The sequence below is a fragment of the Chiloscyllium punctatum genome, chromosome 45, assembly GCF_047496795.1.
Source record: "Chiloscyllium punctatum isolate Juve2018m chromosome 45, sChiPun1.3, whole genome shotgun sequence".
Lineage (NCBI taxonomy): Eukaryota > Metazoa > Chordata > Chondrichthyes > Orectolobiformes > Hemiscylliidae > Chiloscyllium > Chiloscyllium punctatum.
The window spans coordinates 51,564,286-51,583,455 of NC_092783.1; the positions used below are offsets into that span (position 1 = coordinate 51,564,286).

The 19,170-nt window shown below is 43.7% G+C and overlaps 1 protein-coding gene across 1 annotated transcript in view; it reads left to right on the top strand.

Annotated features, from left to right (window-relative positions):
• Positions 1–17,956, top strand: part of LOC140467419 (N-fatty-acyl-amino acid synthase/hydrolase PM20D1-like) — a 79,738-nt gene extending 61,782 nt beyond the window's left edge. The window contains exons 9-12 of the mRNA XM_072563762.1: positions 5,113–5,184; positions 8,624–8,789; positions 12,664–12,763; positions 16,844–17,956. Of these exons, the coding sequence (XP_072419863.1) occupies positions 5,113–5,184; positions 8,624–8,789; positions 12,664–12,763; positions 16,844–16,973 (468 nt within the window). The 3' untranslated portion in view covers positions 16,974–17,956. The remainder of the gene's footprint in view (positions 1–5,112; positions 5,185–8,623; positions 8,790–12,663; positions 12,764–16,843) is intronic.
• Positions 17,957–19,170: the final 1,214 nt, after the last annotated feature.

Below are 19,170 nucleotides of genomic sequence, written 5' to 3' on the forward strand. Positions count from 1 at the left end.
GGTTGGGATATCTGGTCAGCGTGGACGTGTTGGACCGAAAGGTCTGTTTCTGTGCTATACACCTCTATGACTAAGTAGGAATAATAGAACATAAAGCCTGATCAATATACCACCATGGACGAATTTTGAGGGTTTTTTTGCCTTCATTGATCCTTTCTGTGGAACCTGCATGACGGGTGGGGATGGGAAAAGGAAAGTCCATTTTCTTTTTATTCAAGGCTTTACATTTACTGTTGGCCTTCATAACGAAGTACAGAAACTGGGGTGTCTTACTTCAATTATACAGGGCCTTGGTGAGACCACACCTGGAGAAATGCATGTAGATTATCTCCTTATCTGAGGAAGGATGTTCTGGCTATAGAGGGAATGCAGCGAAGGTTTACCAGACTGGTTCCTGGGGTGGTGTGTCTGATTAACAGGGAGATAATGGAATGGTTAGGACTATGTTTTTAAAGCTAAGTAGATTCTTTTTTTGAACAATGAAGGAATTAAGGGTTACAGTGAGGGAGTGGTTAAGTGGACCTGAGGTCAAGAAAAAGTCAGCCATGATCTTATTGAAAGGCAGAGCAGGCTCGAAGGGCCAGACGGCCTACTCCTGCTCCTAATTCTTACGTACTTATGTTCTTCACGTCACTAGAATTTAGAAGAATGAAGGGACAGTTCATAGAAATCCATAAAATTCTAACGGGATTAGAGAGAGTAGATACAAGAACGGTGTCCTCAATGACTGGGAAATGGGCCGTTTAGAACGGGGATGAGGTGACATTTCTTCACCCAAAGAGCAGTGAGTCCTGTGCAAATCACTGCCACAGAAAGTGATTTAATGTTTTCAAAAAGGAGTTTGATTTAGTTCTTAGAGCGAAAGGGATCAAACGATATGGGAAGAAAGTAGGAACAGGGTGCTGAAGCGAATGATCAACCATGCTCATGCTGAATGGCAGACCAGGCTTGAAGGGCCAAATGGCCTACACCTGCTCCTGTACGCTATGGTTCTATTTTCAATGTGTGAGCCCACTGCAGGATAATGGCTCGTGAAAGCCATATATCATTGGTGAGGACGGGCTGGTATGCTGCAACGATAGTGTTCCTACCTCTGAGGCCTGACTTCAAGTCTCACCTACTCCAGAAGTGTGTAATGACATCGCTGAACAGATAGATTAGAAAGTCTCTCCATCCTCAGTGATGCCTGCAGAGGTGGGGACACACTGGGACCTAGTGTAGAACTTGCAGTGTTCTATGAATGCTGTCTCCACCCACATCAGTGTATGATATTAATAAATGTTCCTGTTTGTCAGATTGGGGGCAGAATCGCCCTTCTACAAGTCCAAATAGGACAGCTTAAAGTAGAGTGGCATGGTGGCACAGTGGTTAGGACTTTAGCCTTACAGTCCCAGGAACCTAGGTTCTATTCCAGCTTCAGGTGACTATCTATGTAGTATTGCATGTTCTCCCTGTGTCTGTATGTATTTGATCTGGTTCCCTCCCACAGTTCAAAGATGTGCAGGTGAAGTGGATTAGCTGTGGCAAATTGCCCATTGTGTCTAAGGATGTGTGGGTTAGCTGTAGGGAGTTGCAGGATGCTCTGCAGAGGGATGGTACAGTCTCAATAGCCTGAATGGCCTCTTTCCACACTGTGGGGATTCTAGATTAAGGCCATACATGTTTTTTATGCTCCTTGTCCAGGACTGATTACTGCAGTGTCCAAGAGCAGAGACAGAAAATGCTACAAATACAAATTAGGTCAGTATTTCCAGCATGTTCTGCAAATATTTTAGTTTTGCAGCATCTACAGTTTTCCTGTGAATAGATAGCAAGATACAGGGCTGTAGGACAGTTCTAGAGATTTGACAATCTTAGAATAAATTTCTATATACCCTGACAGTGATAAAATTTGTACCTTACAAAAAGCAAGCATTAAAAAAAAATTGAGGTGAGATTGTTATTTTCTCTAACTTGAAGAAAGAATACTAATTCAATAAATGTTCCTGCTCCCATATTTTTAATCTCCTTGAGTGACTGCTAGGTTCAGTGTTACAGAGAGAGATGTGCGTTGAATGTTTTTGGAAACATTTGCTAACAATGTGAAACGTAAGCATTAACATCAGAGGAACATGATCTGTCGGAGATCCCAGTCACCAGGATCGTTGGCCTAGATATTTTTGTTTACCTAGAAATGAACAATTTGCATCCCTGAATCTAAAGCCTCTGGCATCTTTGAAGCAAGATCAGGTTTAGATACTTGATTAATTATTATTCATCCAATCAGGAATATTACAAGCTGTTTAAACGTTGACTTGTTTCAAAACCAGGTTGATGGATAAGCTTTAGGTGAGAGACAATATTCCACATGCTAATCTCTCTATTGTTCTGGGTTTTCATAAAGGGATTTGTTCAAACATGCAGCTGTCATCAGCTTTGAGTCAACACGCTAAATTTATCTCAGCACTTTCTTTCGCTCCCGTGCTTTCTCTTTGTGTGTGTCTCTCTCAATTTCCCTCTCATTTGGTCCACTTTCATCTTGCTTTCTCATGCAGTTTTTCTCTCATTTCTCTTTGACTTTGGGAAGACAGTATTCATGCCACTGGTCTAATCATCCAGAAACCCAGACTAATGTTCAAATCCCACCACAGCAGATGATGAAATTTAAATTCAATAGAAGTTGGGAATTAAACATTAATCAAATAAGATGTTTTCCACGCTGTATGACTCTATAGTTGTTTTAAAACCTGGTCTGGTTCACTCGTTTTCCTTTACCTGTCCTGACCTACACGTGACTCCAGACCTACAATAATGCGGTTACTCTTAACTGCAGTATGGGAAATTAGAGATAGGCAAGAAATCGTTGCCAGTGATACCTGCATCTCACAAATGAGTGAAAATAAAATTTCTGTCTCATCCTTGTTCACTTTCTGGGCTCACTCATTGGTGCCCTTCATTAAAAACACTGGAATATTGTATCTACTTCTGGACCTAACAGGTTAAAAAGGATGTGTGTCTTCAGACAGTTGCAAGAAAATTTGAGAATGTTTCCAGGGTGGAGTCTTCTCTAGGAAATGCTGGGGGTGTTCTCCTTGCAGAGGCGAGAGTTAGGGGGATATTTCAGAAAGTGTTCAAAACGTTGAGAGGGCCTGGACAGAGTAGGTAGAAATTATACTGGATTAGTGGTGCTGGAAGAGCACAGCAGTTCAGGCAGCATCTAACGAGCAGCGAAATCGACGTTTCGGGCAAAAGCCCTTCATCAGGAATAAAGGCAGTGAGCCTGAAGCGTGGAGAGATAAGCTAGAGGAGGGTGGGGGTGGGGAGAGAGTAGCATAGAGTACAATGGGTGAGTGGGGGAGGAGATGAAGGTGATAGGTCAAGGAGGAGAGGGTGGAGTGGATAGGTGGAAAAGAAGATAGGCAGGTCGGACAAGTCAAGGAGACAGTAACTGAGCTGGAAGTTTGAAACTAGGATGAGGTGGGGGAAGGGGAAATGAGAAAGCTATTGAAGTCCACATTGATGCCCTGGGGTTGAAGTGTTCTGAGGTGGAAAGTGAGGCGTTCTTCCTCCAGGCGTCTGGTGGTGAGGGAGCGGCGGTGAAGGAGGCCCAGGACCTCCATGTCCTCGGCAGAGTGGGAGGGGGAGTTGAAATGTTGGGCCACGGGGCGGTTTGGTTGATTGGTGCGGGTGTCTCGGAGATGTTCCCTAAAGCGCTCTGCTAGGAGGTGCCCAGTCTCCCCAATGTAGAGGAGACCGCCTCAGGAGCAACAGATACAATAAATGATATTGGTGGATGTGCAGGTGAAACTTTGATGGATGTGGAAGGCTCCTTTAGGACCTTGGATAGAGGTGAGGGAGGAGGTGTGGGCACAGGTTTTACAGTTCCTGTGGTGGCAGGGGAAAGTGCCAGAATGGGAGGGTGGGTCGTAGGGGGGTGTGGACCTGACCAGGTAGTCACGGAGGGAACGGTCTTTGCGGAAGGCGGAAAGGGGTGGGGAGGGGTGGGGTTTTTACCTAGGTAGAAATTATGTTCATTGGTAAACAGATCATCAACCAGAGAAGCACTGATTTAAAACCATTGGCGAAAGAACCAAAGGGGGACATGAGGGAAAACTGTTTTTCACCCTGATTAGTTAGGATCTGGATCACATTACCTGACAGGCATTTTCAGTCATAGTTATCAAAAGGGAATTGGATCCATGTTTGAGAGGGAAAGCTGTTCAGCATCATAGGGACACAAACAATTAGTTGGGAATTTAACAATTTCTGTTTACATGAGACAGTCTTGTAGCCCATTATACACAACATCAAAGACTAAGACCCAACAACTACGTGTAACACGGTGGCTCAGTGGTTAGCACTGCTGCCTCACAACACCAGGGACCCGGATTCGATTCCAGCCTCAGGCAACTGTCTGTGTGGAGTTTGCACATCCCCCACCCCGTATCTGTGTGCATTTGCTCTGGTTTGCTCTCACTATCCAAAGATGTGCAAGTTGGGTGGATTGGCGGTGCGAAAATTGCTCAGAGATGTGTAGGTTAGGTTAATCAAGGTAAATGTAGAGTTATAGGGTGGGGGATTGAGTCTGGGTGGGTCACTCTTTGGAGGGTTGGTGTGAACCTATTGGGCCAAATGGTTTGTTTCCGCACTGTGGGGACTCTATGATATGAAACTGACTCTAAGTCTGACTGTTTAACCATGTGCAGAAGCAACATTGCCAGGGTGGGACAAATAGGCTTCTATTACCAACCATTAGAGCAATAATGTCAATTTCAATTGCTTACTTTGTCCTATTTAGTGTGGTTAGCTTGGGTGGCTGGTGTGTAATGAGGAGTGATGCTAACAGCACAGGTTAGTTCCCACACTGGCTGATATTACCATGGCTGTTCAATCTCTCTCCTTGCCTGAGGCATGGTGTCCCTCAGGTTAAGCCACCACCAGTCAACTCTTTCTAATGAGAGCAGCCCAATGGGACTATGGTAACTTTATGATCCAGAATAAGTCACAAATTGGAACAAATCTTGTTTCACAGGTGCTAGGGTTTGCATTGCCTTGTGTAGAAAGTCAGTGAAGAGTTGCTGCAATTTCACTGTATATTCCATGTCAATCTTATTCTTGTTCCTTTCTGTTCAGGCGAACGTGATAGCTCCTTTCGCGAGGGCGACCGTGAATTTCCGGCTCCACCCAGTCCACACTCTGGATGAGGTAATTGGAATACGAATTGAGAATGGTTCCGAATGCAAACTCCAGTCTTAATTATCATCTAGTTGTAGAGTTGGAGCTAACAGCAGTTTGAGGAGCTCTTGTGGCACAGGGGTAGTGTCCTCACCTGCCAGCCAAAAGGCCCAATTCAAATCCCACTTGCTCCAGAGGTGTGTTTTAACATCTCTGAACAGGTTGATTAGCAAAACATCTTGGAGGCGGATTGGCTGGTGATGAAATATCATTGCCTTATGTGCTGGTGTCCAATTCTGGTTCTGCCTGTGTGAAGCCAAGATCAGGGGAGGTGTGGGAAGGGTTTGCGAGAGGTGGGTATAACAGCCACCTGCTCAGAAGCAATGGGAAGCCAACAAAGAAAATTAAAGGATTTATTGATCATAGGATCGCTACAATGTGCAATCAGGCCATTTGGCCCATTGAGTCGACACTGACCCTCCAAAGAGCATACCACCCTATCCCATAACCTCACATTTCCCGCGGTTAATCCACCTAGTCTGTACATCACTGGACAGATGGGCAATTTCCCATGGCCAATCCACCTAATCTGCACATCCCTGGATAGAATGGGCAATTTCCCATGGCCAATCCACCTAACCTACACATCTTTGGACCATGGGAAGAAACCAAAGCACCCAGAAAAACTCACACAGACACGGGGAGAATGCACAAATTCCACACAGTTGCCCAAGGAGGGAGTTGACCCTGGGTTCCTGGCACTGAGGCAGCAGTGCTAACCATTGAGCCACCGTGAAGTCCCAAGACCCCCTGGACACACCAATTGGAATTTTACCCACCTCAGATACAATACAGTGGATGGAGTTGGCAGATCTTGGTAGAAAGGGGTGGCACTAATGAACCCTGCTCACCCCCTGCACTCATCACAGCCACACAGCCTCCATTGCAGTCACCCTATGACAGGCTGGCTGATACATTGTGAAATCTCTTCAGACGACACCTCCATTGAGACCACCTTCTCTTTCCCCAACCTATCTCAGCAGCTCCCATCTCTAACAGTGAGGCGGCCCACCTTTGAGTGCAGGAGGATGATGAAGTATCCTTCAAGTCTCCGGGGCTTGCCCACTTTTCTTAATTCGACATGGCTCATCCAAGCTGCTACTTAATGCATTGCCACCTTCTCCAAATTCACCCTCTGCATCCCAGAGCCAGTCTGTGTGGGGATTTGACCTGAATCTCCTTCCAAAGACACGGTAGACATCCAGCAGCACCTTATTTTGATTGCTTCCAATTATTGATAATTATGACTGATGTTAACTCAAACATCTTTGAAATAATTTTTATATTTGTTGGTCAGCCAAATGGTGAATTTTCTCAAACTCCTTTCACTAACGTTTGGCCAGAATTGTGATTGATCTAGGACTTAGCTGTCACTAAAGCAGAAACTCTGGCCTCCTAAGTCACGGATTGTGGGTTCAAGTCCCTTCTGGAAAGATAGCATGCACTGGGCTTGAAGAGTTAAATGGATTTGTTCCTGATTCATGTTCAGTACGTAATGCCTATGGTGTAATCAGTATGGGGGAATTAAGGGTTGTTGGGAAAAAGCAGGAAAGTGGTGCCGAGGATTAGTAAATCAGCCATGATCTCATTGAATGGCGGACCTGACGCTATGGGCTGAATGGTCTACTTTTGTTCCTATGTCTTATGGAGACTTTCTGGAGAATCCAACTCCCATCTTTTAATGGATTAGTGGTGCTGGAAGAGCACAGCAGTTGAGGCAGCATCCAACGAGCAGCGAAATCGACGTTTCAGGCAAAAGCCCTTCATCAGGAATAAAGGCAGTGAGCCTGAAGCGTGGAGAGATAAACTAGAAGAGGGTGGGGGTGGGGAGAGAGTAGCATAGAGTACAATGGGTGAGTGGGGGAGGAGATGAAGGTGATAGGTCAAGGAGGAGAGGGTGGAGTAGATAGGTGGAAAAGAAGATAGGCAGGTCGGACAAGTCAAGGAGACAGTAACTGAGCTGGAAGTTTGAAACTAGGATGAGGTGGGGGAAGGGGAAATGAGGAAGCTGTTGAAGTCCACATTGATGCCCTGGGGTTAAAGTGTTCCAAGGCGGAAGATGAGGCGTTCTTCCTCCAGGCGTCTGGTGGTGAGGGAGCGGCGGTGAAGGAGGCCCAGGACCTCCATGTCCTCGGCAGAGTGGGAGGAGGAGTTGAAATGTTGGGCCACGGGGCGGTTTGGTTGATTGGTGCGGGTGTCTCGGAGATGTTCCCTAAAGCGCTCTGCTAGGAGCCGCCCAGTCTCCCTAATGTAGAGGAGACCACATCGGGAGCAACGGATACAATAAATGATATTGGTGGATGTGCAGGTGAACTTTGATGGATGTGGAAGGCTCCTTTAGGGCCTTGGATAGAGGTGAGGGAGGAGGTGTGGGCACAGGTTTTACAGTTCCTGCGGTGGCAGGGGAAAGTGCCAGGATGGGAGGGTGGGTCGTAGGGGGGTGTGGACCTGACCAGGTAGTCACAGAGGGAACGGTCTTTGCGGAAGGCGGAAAGGGGTGGGGAGGGAAATATATCCCCGGTGGTGGGGTCTTTTTGGAGGTGACAGAAATGTCGGTGGATGATTTGGTTGATGCGAAGGTTTGTAGGCATCTTTTAATGTTCTGCAGTAATGGTTTCTTTAGAGACTATGCTATCTCTTTGTGGATGTGTTTCAGTGCTTCACTATTATTTCCAGTATGTCATCACAAAACATCCAGAAATAAATGAATGAATGGTAACATGTTTCCATTACAGCCATGTATCCACCCACATGTTACCTTGACTCAGTGATGGTCCATTTACCTCTGTGTCAGAAGGTTGGGGATTAAAAATTCCCTCCACGTACATGAGTAACAAGTCAAGGCTAAAGCTCTGGTGTGTAATAGTGAAGACAGGCTGCATAGTCAAAGGTACTGTTTATGGATGTCCCTCCCAACTTTCTGCTTGTGAATGTGTGCCACTATTTGAAAAGCAGAAGGGTTCTCCTGTTGTCTTAGCCAACATTTATCCCTCAACCAACAATCACCAAAACATAGGAACTGGGCATTTATCATTATTCCATATAGGGCCTTCCAATGTGCAAAGTGGTTCCCCGTTATGATGAATATCCATTTATTCCAACTGAAAGTGCAATGATCAGTCTCAGTGTAATGTACCCTCCCCTACATGGTCTTACTGGTATTTGCTGATCATACTTCCGCACAGAAAACAGAACACACTGTTGAATGAGCTATCACAATGAAGCAGGGATTCAGTAATAGGATCATGCTGGTGTGTTTGTGTTCCAAGTTCCACATTCCTGTCTAACTTTGATAACCTTTTGATTCTCTCCTTTAACAAGAATCTATCCACCTGTTTTAAAAATGACCCCAATTCCTTCACCAGCGAGCTCCAAGAGTTAATTTACATTAAAAATATTTTCTTTCCAGCTTCTCCAGCAAATTCAGCAGACCATTTCTGATGACCGAGTGAAAATTGAAGTTCTACAGCACTATCCCTCGCTCCCCATGAGTTCTTATGATGATACTTCATTCGGCTATCAGGTTATCAAAGGAACCATTGGAAACATTTTTCCTGAAGTAGCCATTGCTCCAGGTAAAAGAAATTCCTGAACAAAGAGACCTTGGAGTGCAGGTTCATAGCTCCTGGAAAGTAGAGTAGCAGATAGACAGGACAGTGAAGAATGCATTTGGTATGCTTTCCTTTATTGGTCAGAGTATTGAGTACAGGAGTTGTGAGGTCATGTTGCAGCTGTACAGGACATTGGTTAGGCCACTGTTGGAATATTACATGCAATTCTGGTCTCCTTCCTATCGGAAAGATGTTGTGAAACTTGAAAGGGTTCAGAAAAGATTTACAAGGCTGTTGCCAGGGTTGGAGGATTTGAGCTACAGGGAGAGGTAGAATAGGCTGGGGCTGTTTTCCCTGGAGCGTCGGAGATTGAGGGGTGACCTTATAGAGGTTCATAAAATTATGAGGGGCATAGATAGGGTGAATAGACAAAATCTTTTCCCTGGGGTGGGGGAGTCCAGAACTAGAGGGCATGGGTTTAGAGTGAGGGGGAAAGATATAAAAGGGATGCAAGGGGCAATGTTTTCGCGCAGAGGGTGGTACGTTTATGGAATGAGCTGCCAGAGGAAGTGGTGTAGGCTGGTACAATTGCAACATTTAAAAGGGCGGCACGGTGGCTCAGTGGTTAGTATTGCTGCCTCACAGCATCAGGGTCCCTGGTTCGATTCCAGCCTTGGGCAACTCTCTGTGTGGAGTTTGCACATTCTCCCTGTGTCTGCATGGGTTTCCTCCAGGTGCTCCGGTTTCCTTCCACAATCCAAAAATGTGCAGTTTAGGTGAATTGGCTATGCTAAATTGCCCATGGTGCTAGATACATTAGCCAGAGGGAAATAGATCTGGGTGGGTTACTCCACGGAGGAAGGCATCTGGATGGCATCCAAGGAGCAGGAAAATCGACGTTTCGGGCAAAAGCCCTTCATCAGGAAGCTCCTCGGATGCTGCCTGACCTGCTGTGCTTTTCCAGCACCACTCTGATCCAGACTCTGGTTTGCAGCATCTGCAGTCCTTGTTTTTACCTTAATAATCCCAAAGCAGGCTCTTTTGAACTCTCCCTAATTCCTCCAACTTAAGTCAGGCAGATGGTACTGCTGCCGCACAGCGCCAGGGACCCGGGTTCAACTCCAGCCTCGGGCGACTATCATTGTGGAGTTTCTACATTCTCCCTGTGTCTGCGTGGGTTTCCCCCAGTTTCCTCCCACAGTCCAAAGAAGTTACAGGCTAGGTGGTTTGGTCGTACTAAATTTCCCAGTAGTGTCCACGGATGTGCAGGCTAGATGGTCTGGCCATGGGAAATGTGAGGTTACAGGGCTGTGTGGGGGTCGGAGTGGGATGCTGTTCGGAGGGCCAGTATACACCTGATGGGCCAAATGGCCTCCATCTGCACCATAGGGATTTTAAGTCTCTTACACATTCACCTCATCAGGGACCCTGTATCCACAAACCTACGAATTAAGACCAGGATTAGGTCCATTGAGCCTGCTTTATCATTCAATAAGATCATGGCTGGTCTGATTTCTACACTCCTCCTTAGCCCTGATAACCTATTACCCTTTTGTTTGTCAAAAATCCTTTTTCTTCTGCCTTAAAAATATTCAAAGACTCACCAGATATTTTAAGGACTAGTCTTCAGAGTCTGAAATCCTTTCCTGAACTTCTTCTCCATTATTTGGAGGTGCTAGTGTTGGACTGGGATGGATAAAGTTAAAAATTACTGAACACCAGGTTATAGTCCAACAGTTTTATTTAAGAAGCACTACCTTTCAGAGTGCTGTTCCTTCATCAGGTGGTTGAAGGTGATAAAGGAGCAGCGCTCCGAAACATAGTGCTTCCAAAGAAACCTGTTGTACTATAACCTGGTGTTGTGCGATTTTTAACTTTTTTCTCCATCCCCTTCCTTCTTCAAAACTGTCCATACAACTGATTTCTTTGGCCATATTTTTGATCAACTCTCTGAACATATGCTGATGGGGCTTGGCACCCATTCTCTTCCCCCTCATTCTTCAGTGAAACACCAGCAAATGCAAACATTTTTCTACTTTTAAGTGAACAACACACAGCAGGGGTTTCCTCTCCTTGTTATATATTCATATCTTCAATGAGCATCTGAGTTGTGGGGTGGATTCAAATGCCTTTTATTGTGATTTACCCGTCATTGACAGCACAGCATAAAAGGCACACAAAAAGCTTCAGAATTTCTTAACTTAAACAATTTAAACTTCGAGTGCACACGCTTCTTCCCCATTTCCCCCATCCCCGATAACTATTGGTCAGCGGAGCCGAGGTGTCCCTCTGAATTTGGCTCTCTGGTATAATTTAAGCTTGCCTGAGCAAGATAAATTCTGACAAGCTTGAGGCCCACCCCCAGACCTTTGTGGTGTCTTCCAGACTCTTATCTCCTTCCTTAAGGCTTTTAACATTTGCCAGCTGCAACTTCCAATTAATTGGACTTCAGAACTTTTTAACTTTCTCATTACAGGAGATAACAGTGATTTTTGAACAAAGTTATGTGGTCGCACCTAAAGTTAGAATTCTTTAGCTAACAAGCTGTGTCTTAATGTGCTCATTCAACCCACATTCCAATGTCTGCTCATCTCAACATTCATTCCTCCCTGTAACAAAAATGCTAAAAACTGAGATACGAGGAGCATTAGAAAATGTTCATAAGTGAGCTAGAGACAAAGAGAGAGAGAGAGAGACCAGCTTTCTGTACTGCCTTCATTGAACTATTTGTGATTTGGTTTGAATCTTTTCCTTTAATGCTTTTCTATAACTAATGTGGATCTCTAATTATTGATCAAACAACTAATTAGTGTGAAACGTTCTTAATAATGTTAAATATTATTATCAATGCGTTATAGAGCTGCTATTGTTCTGCTCGTGATTAATCAAATTTTATATATTACCTGAATCAAATGATCTATGTCTTACAGAGCTGCTATTGTTAAGACTAAATTATTATCCAAGTCTTATGTGTTAGCTGAATCAAATGGTAAAATTATTATCTATGTCTTAGAGACTTGCTATTGTTATGACTAAATAATTCAAATGTTAAATGTTGTTGCCATTTTTCTCAAGTCATAGTCAAATTTTTTTGACTACTTTTTAAGGTTATATTTATGAGGTCAGCTATTACATGAATACTACTTTTGAGGGGCTGAAATTCATGTCTGTCAAAATTCATACTGTATCATTAGCAGTAGCCCAATGGATGTCTAAATGAATAAAGCGTTAAAAGAATGAATTATGGTAATTCTGAAAACTCGGAGTGGGACACAACAGCCAGAGCACTGGAAGACCAGGAGCAGAGTGGAGAAACCAACAGACTGGACATGACGGCTGGAACATTGACTCAGAAATGTGGACCTATTATCTGTAAAGAACTAGGGTTGACGTTTACATGAGATATATGAAAAGTTCCAGGTTATTTGGCCAAAAATAGCGAGTTGACTTTTACATGAGATTGACTATTACTCGAGTATATATGTATCTATATCTCCTGCACATTCAGCAACCTTGAATAAATTACTATCAGTTCTGTTCTGCTGCATTCGCCATGGGCAGCCATCAGTCATTTTGTGAGCTCATTTAAAACATTGTTAAAGTTCACTTAAGAATGTAACTTTTAAATGTTCTGCTATTTACATATAAAAGTACTGAAACCAACATGTTCATTCTAAAAGATGAGAGACTTAACAAGCAATCCAGATTCTTTTTCAATATATAATTTCAGTTACATCACACTATAAATGTTTGCTATAAATTCTGTGTCTTATGATCTTATACTTCACAACCACCTGCTTCCAAACAAACCTGTTGAACTATAACCTCGTGTTGTGTGATTTTTAACTAAGAGGAACACAGCCTGGTACTTGTTAATTATTTTCTTAACTTCTATTAGGTCTATGCATTGCAAATACAGATACCAGACACTACCTGAAACTGACCAAGCAACTCTACAGATTTATTCCAATGATATTGAAACAAGAAGATCTAACTCGGTAAGAAGTCATCAGAACAATATTAATCAAATTTCAACCCTTCTCTTTTAGACCTCCAAGTTCTAGCTTGTCTGCTTTTAAGTAAGTCTTGGCCATTGCCATATGTTGAAGAATGCTGGTACAGTAAATGTCAAAGCCTAGCAGCTGTTTCCGTCGCTCTGGGAATGGTTAGCCCTGATTCATGATAGCTACAGCAGTGAAGCAGTGAATAATTTGCTAACTTTGTACAGAGGCACAAGGCAGATTGGTTTGATGTATAGTGTGCTTTATTTCCAAGGACTTAATGTACGACTGATTCTCCTGATTCCATGCAATTGCTGTTTAAAATCTTAACTTCTCTGGTGACTTTCTATTCTTGCTCATCATATTTCTAATAAATCGTTAACTATCATGATACTTCTAATTGGTTTCTTATATCTAAATGTGTTTTTTTATTAATTCATGGATGTGAGTGTTGCTGGCTAGGCCAGCATTTATTACCCATCGCTAAATGGCCGTGAGAAGGGAGTGGTGAGCTGCCTTCTCAAACTCTGCAGTCTGTTTGGTGGAGTACACCCACAGTGCTCTTAGGGAGGGCGTTCCAGAATTTTGACCCAGCAACAGTGAAGGAATAGCGATAAATTTCCAAATCAAGGTGGCATGTGGGTTGGGAGGAAGCTTTCAGGTGACGGTATGTCTGTGTATCTGCTGCCCTTGTCTTTGTATGTGGTAGAGATCATGTGATTGGAAGGTGCTGTCTAAGGAATCTTGTTGAGTTGCTGCATTGCATCTTGCAGATGGTACACACTGTTGCTATTGTATATTGCTAGTGGACAGCATGAATGTGTAAGGTGGTGTATGTGATGCCAGCCAGGCAGGCTGCTTTGTCCTGGTGTTGAGCTTTTTGTGTGTTGTTGGAGTTGCCCCCTATCTGGCCAGCGGAGAGTACTCCATCATGCTGCTGGTACGTGCCTGGTGTTGGACTGGGGTGGACAAAGTTGAAAATCACACAACACCAGGTTATAGTCCAACAGGTTTAATTGGAAGCACTCGCTTTCAGAGCACTGTCACCTGATAAAGGAGCAATGCTCCAAAAGCTTGTATTTCCAAATAAGCCTGTTGGACTATAAACTGGTGTTATGTGATTTTTAACTTTGTAGATGATGGACAGACTTTGGAGAGTCCGGTTCAGAAGCAGATTGTTGAACTTCATAGCCTGCCACTTTAACTTGTTAACTTGGGCGGCACGGTAGCACAGTGGTTAGCACTGCTGCCTCACAGCGCCAGAGACCCGGGTTCAATTCCCGCCTCAGGTAAGTGTGTGGAGTTTGCCCATTCTCCCCGTGTCTGCGTGGGTTTCCTCCGGGTGCTCCGGTTTCCTCCCACAGTCCAAAGATGTGCAGGTTAGGTGAATTGGCCATGCTAAATTGCCCCTAGTGTTAGGTAAGGGGTAAATGTAGGGGTATGGGTGGGTTGCGCTTCGGCAGGGCGGTGTGGACTTGTTGGGCCGAAGGGCCTGTTTCCACACTGTAAGTAATCTAATCTATTCCCTTAATTCACTACTCACCACTTTCATACACCAGCTGCATCATTCCTAATATTCAAAGGGATAAAAATATCTCTTTCACGTTTTAGGTTCTTGAGCCGAGTGATGTTAAATACACTTTCTCTACCATGATCAACCCCTTGTCCTTCTTGAAGCAGTTTTTAATTTTGTTTAGCTGAGCTATGATCCATGGGTACTGAACAAGTGAATAGGCTGCTCATGTTTTCAACGGACTGTTTGATCTGTTGGACATCAACATGCCCAATGTCCTCACAGATCCAATTTAAACAGGGATCACCACTTAGTGATCCAGAACAGGGACCCTAATATATTATTCTGAACCGAGATGGGTGAGACTCGACAGTATGAGAAACTCTGTAAAGGGGTGAAATAGTGGCTGGCACTTGATTCTGGCATTCCCCACGCCAATTCTGTGGTTTCCAATTTTCAACAGTGCCTTTTAAGGTTGGCTAATAGGTCCACATTCGGTACTCCCAACCTGTCTGGTTTCATTGTGGGGACAGGCATCTCCTAACCTTCTACAATTATCATGGTATCTGCTATTGATACTTAAAGGTCAGGATGGTTGACACTCAGTTTGTAGGTAAAAAAAAAGTTATTTTAAGGAAGTGGAAACTTATGACACTTTCAAAATCACTTCTGTTTAAAAAAACCCATCTTATTGTTGCTACGGGGTTAATTGGTCCCATATATTGGGTAAATGGGCCTTGTGACTTGGCTTGAAGAAAGTAAGTAGTCTTGGGACTTGGAAAGAAAGGCTGGAGGTTGCATGGATGGAGGGCATGATGAGAGTGTGCAGGTGTGAGTTAGAGAGCCCAATATATTATAACTGGGACAAAGTCCCACAGCATTGAGGTGGATCCTTTAAACTGCCCACTGTGCTGCTACCTGTAACTGTCTCTGGGCTATTTCCTGGGCGGACTGTAGCCCACGCGAGCCCCAATACGCAATAAGAATGTTGGTTTTGATGGGGCCTCCTGTTGTGGTGGATGTCTTGTGTGTTATTGGAGCAGCACTCAGCCAGGCAAGTCATAGAATCACAGCTGTACAGTACGGAAACAGACCTTTTGGTCCAACTCCTCCATGCTGACCAAATGTCCTAAAATAATCAGTCCCATTTGCCAGCACTTGACCCATACCCCTCTAAACGTTTCTTATTCATATACCCATTAGATACCTCTTAAATGTTGTAATTATATCAGCCTCCACCACTTCCTCTAGCAACTCATTCCATACATGCACCACCTTCTGCATGAAAAAGTGGTCCCTTAGGTCCCTTTTAAATTTGGAGAATTCCATCATACTCATGACTTGTGCCTTGTAATTTTTAGAGTCAAGAGTGTGGTGCTGGAAAAGCACACCTCTAAGACACCCATGCCAACCAGCCCCACAGCCCCATGGCTGAACACTTTAACTCCCCTCCCACTCCACCAAGGGCATGCAAGTCCTGGGCCTCCTCCATCACCAAACCCTAACCACAGTACCCCGGAGGAAGAATGCCTCAGTTTCTGCCTTGGGACACTACAACCACACAGGAGTAATATGGATTGCACCAGTTTCCCCATTTTCCCCTCTCCCCACCTTATCCCAATCCCAAACTCTTGACCTGACCATCATCTTTCCCATCTATCCACTCCACCCTCCTCTCTGACCTATCGCTTTCTCCTCCACCTTCATGTACCTATTGCATTCCCAGCTACCTTCCTCCCAGCCCCACCCTTTCCTATTTATCTCTCAGCCCCCCCCCCCGGTTCACAAGCCTCATTCCTGATCAAGGGCTTATACATCGTGCTCCTCAGATGCTGTCTGACCTGCTGTGATTTTCTAGCACCACACTCTCGACTCTGATCTCCAGTATCTGCAGTCCTCACTTCTCCATTAGTCAGGATGTGAGTAATTCGCTGCAAGATTCCTAAACTCTGACCTGCTCTTGTAGCCACTGTATTTATTTAGTGAGTCCAGTTCAGTTTCTGGTCATTGTTGACACCCAGAATGTTGATTGTGGGGGATTCAGTGATGGTGCCAACATTGAATATCAAGAGGCAGTGTTTGGATTGTCTCTTATCTTAGAGATTATCATTTCTAAGTCCTTGTGTATCATGAATTTGTCATTTACCAACCCAAATCTGAATATTGTCCAGGTCTTACTGCTTATGAGCATGGACTGCTTCAGTACCTGAGGAATCACGAATGGTACTGAACATTATGCAGTCATCAGCCAACATCTGCAGTCCTCATGATGGAGAGAAGGTCTCAGCTAAAGATGGTTGGATCTAGGACACTCCCCTGAGCAGCTCCTGCAGAGAGACCCTGAGCTGAATTGATTTGCCTCCAACAAACGCAAACCTTTGTTTGTGCCAGGTATGCCTCCAGCCAGCTGAGAGATTTCTCCTCGCTTCCCATTGACTCCAGTTTTGCCATGTAATGAAGTCAGGAGCTGAGTGGAACCTTGTCCAATAACAGTCATTCTCACAAGAAATGGATAATTGTTTAAATGATCACCTTTTTTTATCTTCATCTCTCTGTCTCTTTAGGATACACGGCGTGAATGAAAGAATATCTATAAAGAACTACGAAGAAATTGTGGAATTCTATTTCCGACTACTACAGAACTCTGATCTAAGCAGTCTACCACCTTCTCACATTTCCTCTTGTAACTTGTAGAAGGTTCCTGGATTGACACGGACTTCTTTCTCTGAGATCTTCCAACTTATGTTGCAAGTAATCCCAGAACGTTCATACAAAGTCCAACTAAAATTCAACCGCATGTATTTCTCTCTCAAAACCTTGTAGGAGATTGGGACAATACGTCTTCCTTTGTAGACGTTTATGGGTTGGGGTAATTAGTATAACCAGTGTAAGGAATAAGAATCATGAAACATCAGCGTCTCAATGTGTAAAACAGGGTTTATCTCTGGCTTAAGTTGAGTTGGTTTATTGTGCTTAGATGTGAAAAGGTAGGGGGAAGTGTGGTGAAGGTGGGTGGTGGGGATTTGAAAGAGGGGGGGAAGGAAATCAGCTAGGGTTACCGAATTCCTGGTACAATACAGCAGCCCTGAGTTGGAAGTGTTATGTGTGACGGGTGCTGGAAAATTGCACATTTAGATTTGACAGTTAATGTGAATGATAAAAAGGAAGCACATGGACTGGAGAAATATTGCCTGTTGTGGAACCGTGCGGCAAGAGCAACTACAATGATGATCCATGAAACACAGCAACAAATAAAAAGACCATTGCAAATACCTACAAATTACAACTGCATTGAATCAGCATGGTCACATGAATACATCAAAATGAATATATACGCATACTATCCAATGCAAAAGAAAATGTTCCTTCTGGATTTATATGCTTGGCAAGTAATATTATCCAACACCTTTTCTCAGGTGATGCAGTTTGTGGAATTATATTTAATGAAAGAATTTTAATGGTATTTTCACAGTAGTATTTATATAACTTTTCAGGGTAGTCAAAATGAAGGTCTATATTTAAAAGTCATTTATACACAAAATATAAGCTGCAGATTGAGGCCCGTTGGCTTAGGAAAGTTCTTCAATGCCTTTCTTGTGAGTTCACAACACTACATTTTATTTGTGCCAGATCAGTATTAAATTTATTGAATTAATAAAGAGATATTTGGAACCTGATTATGCTGCTGTTTTATTCTGTAAAGTAAAAGAACACCAATTGTTGAATATCTGAGGCAGAGAATACATTTAGAAACAGAAGTAGCAATTGCTGGAGACACTCAGCAGGTCTGGCAGCATCTGTGGAGAGAAAGCAGAGTTAGCATTTTGAGTCCAGTGACTCTCCTTGGCTTCTTAATCCAAGAAGGGTCACTGGATTCAAAACATTAACTCTGCTTTCTGCCAGACCTGTTGAGTTTCTCCAGCAATTTCTGTTTCAGATTTCCATCATCCACAGTTCTGTGTTTTTATATGAGCACATTTGGATCTTGTTTTTCCTGTGCTGCTTGTTTTTAAACTTATCTTTGTTCCATAGATCATAAAATTATGGATCAAACAATCATAAGAAATAATAGCAGAAGTAGTTCATTCAGCCCCTGAAGCCTTCTCCTCCTTTCAACAAGGTCATGTCGAACCGGATTGTCCTGCTTGACTTCCTTGCACATGAAAATCCAAATTCAAGGTCTCAGCCTAATATTCCTTAAAGCAATTTATTATCTCTGCTTCAGTCTATTCTTCCCAATACTGTCACTAAAAGTGGTCGTTGGCAGATTTCGTGAAGGCAAATTTAAACTTGTGGTGTCCCAGGCAGGCTCTTGTCGCGGACTCTTTGTCTTAAGAAAGTGCTTTGGTCCTAATAATTACTGGCAAAACCACAACATTGCGTCCACTGAGAGAGTGACATTGAGCCATTACCTTGGACCGCTGCACGTAGAATAGATATCAGGCAGAGAGATTAGGTCTGTATGGTCTTTTATAAGACCATGTTCACTTCACAACAACTACATTTCTCAGAGGCATTAAACTTGCAAAGGTAGAGTGAGTTTTGTGAAATACACATGTGTACATTTAGACTGGGGAACTTACATGCTCTTTGGTGGTCTCTGAGCTCATCACCTCCTTGATAGTGGCCCTCGGTACATTTGCCCTTCTGACTAAGCACGAGGAGAGACAGATATATATATATATAGAGAGAGAGAGAGAGAGAGAGAGAGATTCAAATGTTATTACACAGCTGGAGCAGGTGAGACTTGAATGATGGCTTCCTGGTTCAGAGATAGGGACACTACCATTGCACCACAAGAGCTTCTAAAAAAAACAGTGATAACTTGGAAAGTTTATTTTTGTAACCTGTTGGGGATTGAGATCTATAGGCAACAAACTGAGTAGATACT